We start from the raw sequence: 12,849 nt of genomic DNA, 5'->3' as shown, positions 1-12,849 counted from the left end.
CTGAGACTTCGCCAAGTAAGCCAGCAGGTCACGCAACGACTCTGTCAGTATATATCAAAAATGACCTGCCTTCGACGAGGTGTATGAAATATTTCGCAACGAGCTTAATGGCCGTCAGCTCGCGACCGAACACCGAATATTTCCGTTGCGCTGAAGAGTTTTTGCGAATAAAACCCCAACGGCCTTCAAGCTTTGTTTACATGCTGTTGCGAACCCGCCCTCGCTTCGGAATCTGATGCATCAACCACCAATGCCATAGGTTTCGATGAGTCTGAATACTGCAACAATGTTGCCTTTGCCAAGTTTTCAAGGTTCCACTGGTGCTATCTGGCGTCATTTTTTGCGATTACTTGGAATTAAGTCTTGAAGAGGTTTCTGCAACGTTGCCGCTTGGGGTTAAAAGCGTTTGTATCCATTTAAAAATGCCAGAAATCTACTTTACGAAGCTCTTTCACCGCTGTCGGTTGTTTGTTTTCGACGACTGCTTGAACATGTTCCGCTTGAGGTTTAATGCCGCGTTCACCGATGTTATGTCATAGAAAATCGACGTTTTTTGGGCAAACTTACACTTATCCAGACTGAGCACTAGACCGTGTTCCTCGAGGCGTTGAAAAACTTTTCGTATATGTTCTTGATGGTCGTCTTTTTCTGTCGCTGAAGCTATACAAATGCCATCGACGAAGACAACGACAAATTCCAAATCGCTGTAGAGACGGTGCATGAAACGCTGGAATGTCTGACTGGTATTCCACAGCCCAAATAGCATACTAGTAAACTCGAACACGCCGAACGGAGTGATAGCAGAGAATTGTGAAATTCCGTTGGCCTAGAAAATTATTTAACAGATCGTGTATATGAGGTACGAGGTAGCGATCTGGTAAGATCACACGATTTAGGCTTCTGAAGTCGCCGACGAACCACCAATCGCCATTTTTCTTGGGGACACAATGGAGGGCTTTCCCAGCTACTCTAGGACGGACGACAAATCCCAAGTTCCATCATTAATTCGAATTCCAACTGCTGCTCGTAATTTTTCGAGCCATTCTACGGGCCGGTTGTCTGTATGTGATGCGTTACATCATGATGAATTTTGATGCGCTTGGTAGAGGAAGTCGCGGTTTCGCGAAACTCTGAGAATAAATTACGGTAAAGATAATCGGACGGTACTGTTGTAACACCAAAGATAGTAGGTATCATCCAGCTCCCAGTAGCATGTAATTTCGTACCTCCGTCGATAAGGCGCTTGTTGCTTAAATCCACTATAAGCCCGAAGTGCGCGAGAAAATCTGCACCTATTATCGCCAAAGTAACGTCGGCCAGCAAAAAGTTCCATGAGAATCTACGACGTAATCCGAGGTCGGTTGCTAGCAACTGAATTCCGTATGTTCGAAGAGGTGTTGGAGTGCCGAATACAAAAAAAAATGTATCCCCACTATGCCTTGATTTGTCATTACACAAGAAGAATTTTGATGCAGAAGCTGCCAAATTGATTTCATTTGTATTGACCGTACAAATATACCTTAACCCATCACTAGATTTTGATTCAAAACTGGGTAAAGTAACTGGCAACTGTTTGCCAGATGGACAACCACTCTTGGGAGGATGACAACATTCTACATAAGCTAGACTGCCCATAATCGCAAGCCAGTCCCATGTTCTATCTACATAGGACTGACTTGCGATTATAGGCAGTAGAGTTAATCCAATTTTCTTCTTAGATAGAAATATAGCATATTGTTTAACATATTATTAGGTAAGAATCGCGAAAAAACTTACCCGTAATAACCATATTGGGATCATTGTTCATCACATCCAGCGTAAAACCGTTGACCCGCGTCGAGGTAACGTACAAACCGGTCGAATTAAGCCGATGTTTCAAATGTTGGGTGTTGTAAATTTGCAGCAGATCATTTCCACCGTACTCAACTTCGTTCATCAGCGTACAGTGTTCGAAGAAGTCAATCGGGAATGTTGGGGCCGAGCTGCTACCACTCTTACCGTTTGATTGACCAGCATTCGTCTGCTTGCTTGATTTCTTGGATTTTCTAGACTTCGAGTAAGCCCCCGTTTGAAACTGATTTCCGATGGGTTGAATTTCAGGCGACAACCAATAGCTGGTGTTTTCGGGATGTGCTGCATAAATTCTCAAGCTGCCATCTTCACACAGCAGAATCAGAGTTGTTTTCTCCACACCGGAAACCGAATGACGAATTGCTACCATATCCATGATTTTCGCCTTTGCGTTCTGCGCCTTAATTTCCTGTGCAACGTAACCATCTGGTTTGATCATGAAGATGACCGGATTGTTCAGATTTTGCATCATGGCGCAAATTAATCCTGGGTGACCAGGAATTTCTGTCCACTGGCATAATGGTTGAGTTGGTGATTTGGAAAATACTTTCGATGCTGGGTTGCAAATCAGATCCATAATACACTTTACGCCCTGGTTAACATTGGTCAGGGGAGCCATGAAGTTACGACCAGCGACGTAGCTGAAGAACAACATCTGGAGCACATGGGAGTAGTAAATTGAGACCCCTCCGGAAAGAATCTGACCGTTGTCATCGGCAATCGATGGATGATCCAGTTCAAGAGTGCTGGTGACGTAGAATGGACCATGCTTAGCTAAACTTTCATCGCTCAACGGTTGAGTGTAAATGTAACCATGTGACGACATAATCAACATATAGTAGGTATCTTCTTGGAAAACAAATGTGCAATCCCGTATTTTGCCACTCGGCACAAGGAAATAATATTGCGGACTATAGCTATCCTCTGCAAGGTCATATATTTTGACAAAATCTGCCGTTACCAGAGCCAATTTGGTTTGGGAGCATGGCAGCCAAATTGCGCGTTTAATGAAGTTACCGGTTTCCAGCTGTGGCGTTAGAATTATGTGCTCATTCGTCGCTCCCGTGCTGGTAAATGTAAGAATGTGACATTCCTTAAGTCCGCACACTGCCAGGAAGTCTTCGTTGGCTGGATTTGAAGCGAGTGAAAGAACCGTACAAGGTATGGGAGCCGATGCCAGTCTTGTTAGAGTAAGTTTTTTCTTTGCTGCATCAGCTTGTTTCAGCAAAGCAGACAGTTGGAGAATCGTTACTTTTCCTTTCTCGTGAGATACGGCCAACTGTTGACGCTTGCCGTGTGGTGACGCTAAGCAGCACAAGGCCACACGACGAACTAGGTTCGAGGAGAGCAATTGTTTGATGGTTTGTCCTTGTTCTCCGGAAAAGTTCATGCGCACGTTTTCAAATGCTCCTTCCTGCGATCCAAGTGTAGCAACCATGATTTGATCGCTAAATGAGTACGATTTCTCAGGTTGATGCAAACGTTCCAATGCATTGCGCGCACGAAGATGACACCCAACAGTGGAATATTTCGCACAGTGATCTTTAATGGCTGGCATAAGCGAATTAAAGAAAGCCAAAATGCAACGAACGACAACCTTCCATTGGTCCGGGTTGCCAAGAGCATCTTTGGAACTTTCGATAATCTTTGACAGCAACAGTTCCTTTTCCGACATTTGACCATTTCCGGGTTGATTTGTTTGATTTGTTGGACTGGAAGCACGACGTCGAAGGGAACTGGTCAACATAACTGAGTCAGCTTCAGAGGATCTAGGTAAGGCGGATCCCAGAATAGAATCATCTACATGGCCCGAGTTACTGCGTCGAGACAGTGCTTGACAGGAACCATCTTCCTTCGCACCGCAATCGCAAAAGAAGTTTCCATATTTCGCGTAACTGATATCGTGATTTTTATGACAAACGCGTGCGCAGACGGAGCAGACGCCTACACCATCTACCATTTTACATGTATGGCAGTAATACCAGTGTTGATTCATGAAGTCTTTCTGGGTGATCGAAAAAGTACATAGCTTGTTACTCAGACTATCTTCGTCGGAATCTTCAACGGCACTATCCTCATCGTCACCACCTAAATCGTCCAAAATGTCTTCTGCATCCAACGGTGTATCTTCTTCCCATGGAGGATTTATTGAACGACTGCCTGATGCTCCCAAGCCAAGCAATAGGTCACTCATGTACTTCAGAATCGCTGTGACATTTTCAAGTTGAACTGCTGCCTTCGACCCATTCTTGTTTACTTTGCCTTCAAGTACTTGATTCTTAGATATCTCCAGCCAATCGATGGCAGCCGTGAATAAAACAGCGTGACCACGCCCTTTGCCAGCATCCGCTAATGTGATCATTACTTGTAACAGATCAGCAAATTCGATAGCTTCCTGTGCGGGGCATAATAAGTTGTGTCCTATTTGTATCAATGCTTGAAACAGAGCCTCTGAAACAGACGCCGCAATCCTATTCTCTGCTACGATATACTTTACCAAAACCTGCAACAACTTGCCGTTCTTCTCCAACGCTTCATCGACAGTGTCATTTCCGGTGCGACTGGTATCTCTATGCCATGGCATACACTCATAATCGATATCCATTGCATCCGGGTCACCTCCGACCGATGCATTATTGCCAGTGTTGTTCTCGGATATACCAGACACCGCCAACTGGTCGGTAATACTGGGTATTGCTGAAACGGTTGCCATATTTGTAGGTGTTGGAACGTTGCTCGATGCATTGGACCCGACGGAATTCGAACTGACTCCTCGAGGCCCAAGCAGAATATGACTAAGCCAACTCTTCAATTTTGATGCATCTGCATTGGCAAGTTCACCAATGCAACAGCCGACTTCCTCTTCATCAAACTGTGCGTCGAGTTTTTCAGAAGCGGCAAAAAGTTTCTCGAAGAACAGCAATACCTTGGTAGCATATTTCTGCGACAGGCTGGTTCCGGTGAACGACAGCAGAACTTGCACAAGATTGCCCCTTTTAGTACCGTAGAAAAATTCGCGCATGGCCTTCAAACCAATGGTTTTATCAAGCATCGACTCCCAAAATTTTATTATACTGTGGAGGACACTTTCTTCGATGTTAATCGGTTGTCCTTGAGCTGATAACTCGGCGTATTCAATCAAAAATTTGTAACTGTGTTGTAGTATATTCGAATAGGCTAGTAGTTGATAGGTTTCTGAGCTGGAATCGCCACTCAAAAGCGATTCCAAACATTTGTTTACCACATCATACAGATATTCGGATCGAAGATCAAATACCATCGGAATCAAAATTCCTTTCAGTTCATCATCCAGCTGTTTATCGTCGTAGTTCGGTAACATGTAGTAGATGAGATTGATACACGATTTTAGAGCGTGCTTCAACGAGAGCAGAATTGAGTAGGTTAAATGCTTTGACGTCTCTGTAAGATGACCGTCGATTACAGTCAAGGTGTGGACTTCCACCGGGAATGATCCGCTGGTGAAATTGTCTTCACTGGAAATGGACAAGTTCTTACGCCATTCAACAGAAATAACGTCCTTGTCCTGTCCGGTAATAAGTGCAACCAGTTGAGTTGACAAATCTTGACAGAATGTGTTCTTAGAGCCACATATTGCAATCAGAGGTTCAATTAAGGTGGCCGGAATCTGTCCGCTCAAATTTTGAAACATCGTTTTGTATGTCGCTTCTTTCACAATCTCTAGCACATCCATTAATTTTACCATCACACTTCTGGTCAAATCATTGCGTGACGCCATTTTCACTGTTTCCAATCCAGGCCCCGTAGTTGTTGATACGTCAACAGTAGCAGGAGCTCCCGGAGAAATACTAAGCTGCTGTTGGCTGCATACACCACCGGCTGGTCCAACGCTAGAATCGCTTCCGCTAGAACAAGTCGAAGTAGAGCTACTGGTGCTGCTGGTCGAACTAGTGCTACTGCTGCTTGACGAGCTACTGCTGTTATTATTCGATTTTGTCTTGATGTTAACGCCCTCCTTCTCGGCCCAACATATGGCATATAAATGCGATACCAAACTGTCCAGTAGAATGATTTTCGATAGTCGTGGCTGTTCTGGTATGAACGATTCCGAGAACGATTCAAGACCCATCATAGTCAATTTGAGACTGTATTTTACATCGGATACGTGGTCGGTAAGGCGGTTCCAAAGTGCTTCCGCCGATTGAGTGTACATGCCCTAAAGATAAAGAAACAAAAAATCATGCTGCAAAATGTTACATTTTACTTTATTGCAACTCACCTGTTTTACCAAACTATTCACAATCAGATAATGGGAATGAGTAATCGGGTGTAGACAACGAATCGACCATAACAGTGAGTGCAGATTGGGAATCTTTTCCTGCATCAGTGCCTCCACATGTTGTGTGGAAGGCGGCAATCCTAGCAGTAGCTTCCAGCATAAACTAAAACAATAATGTACTGCGCACAGCGTCTGGAACGGTATTTTTGCCACGCACATATCCGTAATGCTCAGAATGTCGATCAACGCATCGATTAACCAGGGATATTTTAGCTTATCCGGTGTGCAGAGAATGAAATTCCAAGCAAGACCATCCAGTTTAAATTCCTGCTGGATTTTAGCATCTACGGTGGTCAACGAGTAGAACTTTGGCTTCACACCTCCAACACTGAACTCGTTGGCAAGTTTCCGATGTTTATCCTCGATATCCTTGCGGCAGAATGACATCATTTTTGTTTTGTAATTAATGAGATCGGAGATCTTTTGATCAGAGTCCAGAGTGAACACACTGAATAAATTCCATCGAACTTGTTCTAGCAGAACGTTCGGGGGATTGTACAAATGCTTCATTAGGTATTCCAGGAAGATAAGCAATCTCGACAGCAGCATTATCTGATTGTCACGCAGAGGTTTCTCAGGGGTAACGGAGCGACAAACCTCAGAGCAACGGATGACCCCTCCAGCTGTTAATAGCAGTATAGATTTTTTCTGCATCAAATTAAGAGAGTGAAACAGGAAGAGTAACAGTTGCGCATGTTCAACATTTAAATCCTCGATATCCGACTCGTTTGGAATGGTTTGAGATGAGCAAACACCTTCAACCAATGTATTAACCAGTCGGTGCCAAACCGACAGGCATGCAGCTTCCTTTTCTTGTGAAGGTTTTAGTAACAGTATCTGTACTAAAACGGCTAGTGTGCGCGAGTACACTTGCAGAGGCCAAATGTTTGAATCTTGGGTCCATGGAGAAACTCCAAGGTGGAGTAGAAGAGCCGATTGTAGCGACTCGTTCAGAAGAGAATTTGAGATCAAATTGTGCAAATAACGTCCAACAGAACCGGAAAACTTGACCATTGCATTCTGCCATTGTAAACAGCCCGAATTTTCCGGTTCACCTCGAGCGGAATCTCGGTCCAGATCTCGAAGAATGTTTGCCAGTAAGACCATCTGTTGCTCGCTTAAACCAGTTCTTACATAGCGATTCAAGTAGATGTGTTGTCCTCCGAGTGATATATCGAAGAAGTTAAAAATTAGTGAGCTTAAATTGAGATATTCATGAGGTTCATCCTTGGTCGAAACTAGGTTGCTACCATGGCGTTTTTCATCCTTCTTCTCTTGTTCTTGTGTCTCAACCAGCTCTTCGTTTGCTTCCGGTGATAATGTTTCCTTGAACCACAGTCCTAGATAACTGTCACTATCTTCTTCCTCAGGCTCACTCTCTTCGGAACAGGAGAATGTATCGTTATAGTAAGTCGTAGAATCACTGTAGCTCATCGGCTCGCCCTCGTTGGTATTCTTTGTATTGATCCTACGAAGAGTACATGCCTTTCTGTAGGAAACCGTTGCCAAGAACGTCATCAATTGTTGTAGCGTTGCACTATTCAGAACGCGTACCACTCGTTGTATGGATGAATACTGCCCTAAAATGTCAAATCCAGCAGATTCAATGCTACTGTACTCATCGTCGTCCGAGCGAGAATCGATTTTCAAATCGTCAATCAACTCCGTCAATAGAGAAATACTATGTCGAGCAATTGCTGCATTAAGGACACCAAAGCCTTGTTGAACTTTGAACAGATTCACTCGCAACGCTGGAGACGGAGTTGCGGAGGCCATTTGAGGTACATCCAACGTCTTTAATGGGCTTCGGCCCTTCAGACTCTCTTCTGATGCTTTGACCGTAGCTGCTTGTTGAACATTTCCCCCCGCAGGGTTACCAGAAGCACCCATCGTTCCTTGAATGCCATAGATCAACAGCCAAGCTCCCATGCAAACGTGATTCTGGTAAATATGGGTCCGGGTGGAACTTTTTAGAATACTACCAATTTTGGTAAATATTTCGAGTCCGCGATCCACCACAATTCTTGCGTAATCTTCTTCCTCGTCAGTTTCCTTCTGAGACTGTGCGCCAGAAGACTGCTGTTCCTTCTGCTGAAGTTGAGTTGATGATGCACTTTTCTGCGAGCCGCTAGCAGCCATCGACAGCACACTGGTGGCCGTTGAAGTTAGGACAGCGCAGTACAAAGCAGACATTGCGCATTGAGAAAGTAAGATAATCTTGTTGGGTGTGAGTGGTTCCAATATTGGCAGCGAAACCGCCAGCAAGAGATTGGAAATGTCCGATTCAATTTGGGCAAGGTTGGCCTTAACGGATGTTGCCTCTGTTGTCGTAATAGGGAGATACAAGGGTTTACCTTGCACTGTGCATTCTTCGTATTTGATGCGATATTTTGCTAATGTTGTCAGAGAATGGGTACACCACTTGAACAAAGTATCACCTCCGTTTGTTGCTTGCAGATACTGTATGTTGGACTTGACAAAGAGATCCTGCGATAAAAAAATAGAGAACATATGAATAATCCAACTTTTTCCTTATAGCCAAATATAAAAAAATCTCACCGTGCAATCGATTTGCTCTTCGCTCAAAGTAGCAAACGTAAACACACCGGCTCCCAATGGTGTCGTGAGCTGCTGCAGAATAACCGTAGATAGGTCCGAACGAGAGCGCTTCATTTCACTTTTAGGACTATCCTTTTCCGAACCACTGCCACCGGCACCAACACCAACTCCGGATGAACTACCGCCACCGCCAACCGACGACGATTTGCTGTGAGCTTCCGGATATTTGATGTATTTCATACCGGAGGCAGATATAATCGACGATACCGAGGAACTACCGGCAGGATGTTCTGATTCCCTGCGTCCTTCGCAGAGAACTTTAAGCGCCATAAGCAAAATGCTTGGTTTGTTAGGTGCTTGAACGTCCAAGTGCTGCATAATGTAGCGAATAAGGACGGTAGCAGCTTCAGCAAACTGCGGTAGCTGTGTCTGGGAAACTAGAAAACATAGCAGAGGTTGACGATAAAATTCATGAAATTTGTTGAATGTGTAGCAAGTGACTTACGTGTGGTGATTTGATTGGTAATATTTTCTGCAGCCAACACGACCAAACTGTCGAAAAACTGCTTGTGACTGACATCATGATCAAGTATTTCATTTTCACTAAAAGCAAAAAAAAAACATTGGGCAATAATTTCTTTATCGTACGCCCCAAGGCGGAGTCCATAAGTTTCATAACATTGCATTGCACAAATTTTAGTCCTCCGCCACGGGGACCACATCGTCGCCATTGTTGAACTTTTGAAAAACTTGAAAACGAAGCAATTTCTACGTTGAATACATCGTACCGTAAAAACTAACTAGCAACATACCTGTGGATGATGGTTTTCACCAAATTGAGAGTATCAGATTTTCCTGAACTTTCACTTGTACTCGTTAAAAAAGGTTTTAAAACGACAGCCCAATCTACTCCTCCCGAATGTGCAGCCATCTTGCTTTTCTTTGTGAAAAAAGTGCACTGAGTAAAAAACAACTGGTCTTTTGTTTAGTTAAAATAGTTGAAAAGTCGATTCTGAAATATCTGAATTCGTCTGTTTTACAAAACAAAAGGTATTTTGATAATTTATGCGCATGAAACAGCTAACGGCATTATTGGCCATGATTTAAAACATAGAAAAAAATAATTTTAAGCGTGTGGAAAATATTTGTATTGACGATGTGCATTTCAAATGGCTCAGCAAATTTAGAAACTGACATTTCAGTAATTTGAGTAATGAGTTTAGTTTGCTGATTTTCGGTGCAAAATTTTCAGAGTCTGAGACCTCAGCAAAAAAAAAAATAGTTTGCTGAAACTTAGCTGTTGAGATTAATGGCAAAAGACGCAAAAAAGCTGAGATTCGGCAGAAAAAATTAACGGCCAATTTCTTCACTTGGATGAAAACCTGTTTTCGTTGAAAACCGGTTTTCGGCTAATTGGTCACCAGCAACCTGAAAACTGGTTTTCAGCGAAAACCGGTTTTCATCTAGTGAAGAAATTGCCCGTAAGTGTTACATAAATTTTAGTGAAAAGAAATATTTGTAAAGACTTTAGTTTAGTTAATTTCCAAACTGAACTTTGTCTCAGTGCAGCTGAATTTCTGAAGGGTTTGTTTTGATATGACCGGCTTTGTACTGTCAAAATGCAATAAAAAATCGACGAATGCATCGATAAAGCACAGTGGGGTTCATCGACAAAAACATATGTTGTTTACTTTTCTGCGTCTTTATCATAAACAGCTGTTATGGTTGAGCACGTGCGAATAATCGATTCACGTGGTAATTTGGATGTGTGTGTATTGGGATCTATGGATGGCTATGCGTCTTATCATAAGCAGCTGTCATGCTTGAGCACGCGCGAATGATCGATTCATATGGTAGTTTGGATGTGTGTTTGGAGCATCAAACAATTTTATGGATTCCTCCTTATTAGATCGAAAATGTTTATTTCTACAAATGAAATTACACAGAAAAACACGAGTACGAATAACATAACTGAAGCTTTACATAAATCGCTGTCTTTTAATACGTTGATAATCACTAATGGTGGCCGAACTACCAACGCGCCTATTTCTAAAACTTAAGCTGGATTCCGGTTGATGTAAATTAACACGATGCTCTTGCAAACCGTTTTGAACCACTAATCCAGCAGGTTTTCTCCAATTGACTCTCTGGATTATACCCTTGCATCCATCAATGTGATTGGCAAACAACTTTCTCTTAATACGATCTTGGCAAATTGGACATTGCATGTCGTAGCTGTCGTTGCTGAGAGCGACCGACCTATTAAAATTTTGAATGAATTTATCAGCTGCTTTAGTATCCTCGGTGCTGGGTCCTTCATCATCTAATAAAATAGTTTCCGCCATTGTGGACATAACACGTGGTTTATCGCTGGTCAGATCAATGGATTCCTTCGGAGGTAGCATTGTTTTGTACCGGCCTCGTATATTTTCCCGCTTTGGTTTCATGTACTTCACGTTCACAGCAAATCGAGTGGATACTTCGCCCTCTATAATCTTACTCATCTCATAAACTTTGTAGAACGTACCACCGCAATCCTCGGCATGTGTTTTCCACCATTCGTTTTGAAGACCAGGATCTCCTTCGGTAGAACGTACTATTCCATGAAATGGTTTGTAATTGGTGCAGATTCCAGTGCAACGGTACCATTGCGTGCGACACAGAGTATTAGCATTTATCAACCGATGACTGAAAGAAATATTTGTTTGAAGCATCCGATTGAGAAAAATCATCATTTTGCGAAAATTGGCTCCATGCCCATTGTTGGATTCTTTAACCGCCTCCAGTTTTAGAAAAGCATGAATCATTTCGTGCTGTAAATATCGTAGTCACCTTTCTGAAAATGTGTGAAAGTATAACTACTTACCAACAAAATACTAATTATTTCAATTCTGGGTCTCAGTGTTAGAAGTGTTTCGTTTAAAGCAATTGTGTATCTTCCGTCAGTATCGTTGAAGTTTCTATTCGTACATTGTTCCCCGATTCCTTGACTCCAAATCACAGCGAAACGTTTGGTCTTGAATCGTGACGAGAATAAAACTTCGTCCAATCTTTGAAAGATTGATGTAATGTCTGGTACCGGCTGTACAAACTTCCACTCAAAATTATTGTTCGGGTCAACGTAGGTTTGCAGTTCCTCTATAAAATACTCGTCCGCGTTCAGGTCGCTTCGTTCAGCTCGAAACCATTTCACTTCGCAGGCGCTTTCATCAACCTCCTCTTTCACTACGGCTGATTTTGCTGTGGCAGATAGCGCATCAATATCCACAACGAGAAAAACATCGTCGTCGTTGTCGGATAGTTCAACCAGTTCCTGTGGAGGTTTAGAAGCCAGAACCAGCTGGCATCCCGATTCATCTTCTTCGCAGGAGCTCACTTCCACCAGCTCGCGGTCAAACTGGTCTTGAAGTTGACGAGCCAACAGGAAATCCGGATCTTCTAAGTCGGTCGTTGTCATTGTTGCTTAAACGATTTCATGAATAAACAGGTAACGGCAATTATTAATGTAACCTCGTAAATTAAAAAGCAACTGGCAAATCACTAAATACTATACACTATAAAAAGGTTACCGTAAATGTACTATTAATATAAATTTCAATATTATTTTTTTATTAAATATAAAATGATACTCCAACGCGCGCTCGAGTGCCTTGATGACAAAATTTTTGTTTCTGATGGAGTCTGTTCAATGACTGATATTTAACAGATGAGGAAAGACGTTTCCAAAGGGCGTAAAATAAATGCTACACCGAGAAAAAATAACTATTGAAATCCATAAGAATCGCTTATGATTTTGCGCCACAAGTATTCCATATAGAAATCATAAGTTTGACTTACGACTCGGAAGAGAAAATGACCATTGATTTACTTAGGGTTTTTATAAGTTATGCTTGTGGAATTTCAATGTCGTTCTTATACCTTTCATTCGATTGTGATTATGTAAAACATCATGCTTGAATATACATTTAATATATGAGATGTTATGGAATCCATATGTTTATTATATGGGATAAATTCGTAAAAAAATTAACCAGGCGCCACATTTTTCATTTAACTTCATATATTTAGTATTTAAATGTATTAATTTACATGAATAAAAAGTACTAACACTTAATTTGATG

General features: G+C 42.3%; 2 protein-coding genes across 3 annotated transcripts in view; both read right to left on the bottom strand.

Annotated features, from left to right (window-relative positions):
* LOC131685800 (protein purity of essence) overlaps positions 1–9,669 on the bottom strand; it is a 39,856-nt gene extending 30,187 nt beyond the window's left edge. The window contains exons 1-5 of the mRNA XM_058969752.1: positions 9,541–9,669; positions 9,234–9,331; positions 8,729–9,165; positions 6,110–8,656; positions 1,777–6,046 (exon numbers count right to left, since the gene is read on the bottom strand). Of these exons, the coding sequence (XP_058825735.1) occupies positions 1,777–6,046; positions 6,110–8,656; positions 8,729–9,165; positions 9,234–9,331; positions 9,541–9,659 (7,471 nt within the window). The 5' untranslated portion in view covers positions 9,660–9,669. The remainder of the gene's footprint in view (positions 1–1,776; positions 6,047–6,109; positions 8,657–8,728; positions 9,166–9,233; positions 9,332–9,540) is intronic.
* Positions 9,670–10,632: 963 nt separating this feature from the next.
* LOC131685798 (DNA-dependent metalloprotease SPRTN-like) lies at positions 10,633–12,417 on the bottom strand. 2 transcript variants are annotated; one of them, XM_058969751.1, is made up of 3 exons: positions 12,298–12,402; positions 11,595–12,190; positions 10,633–11,541 (listed from the first exon to the last, which is right to left on the bottom strand). In XM_058969751.1, the coding sequence occupies exons 2-3, from the start codon at positions 12,183–12,185 to the stop codon at positions 10,708–10,710; spliced, it is 1,425 nt and encodes a 474-aa protein (XP_058825734.1). In that variant the 5' UTR covers positions 12,186–12,190; positions 12,298–12,402; the 3' UTR covers positions 10,633–10,707. The 2 variants fall into 2 exon arrangements, with proteins under 2 accessions (XP_058825734.1, XP_058825733.1); XM_058969750.1 differs by having other exon boundaries at positions 11,595–12,417.
* Between the last annotated feature and the right edge of the window lie 432 nt (positions 12,418–12,849).

The sequence above is a fragment of the Topomyia yanbarensis genome, chromosome 2, assembly GCF_030247195.1.
Source record: "Topomyia yanbarensis strain Yona2022 chromosome 2, ASM3024719v1, whole genome shotgun sequence".
Classification (NCBI taxonomy): Eukaryota; Metazoa; Arthropoda; class Insecta; order Diptera; family Culicidae; genus Topomyia; species Topomyia yanbarensis.
The sequence above is the reverse complement of the archived record's forward strand: the minus strand, read 5'-3'. Positions and strand labels throughout refer to the sequence as shown.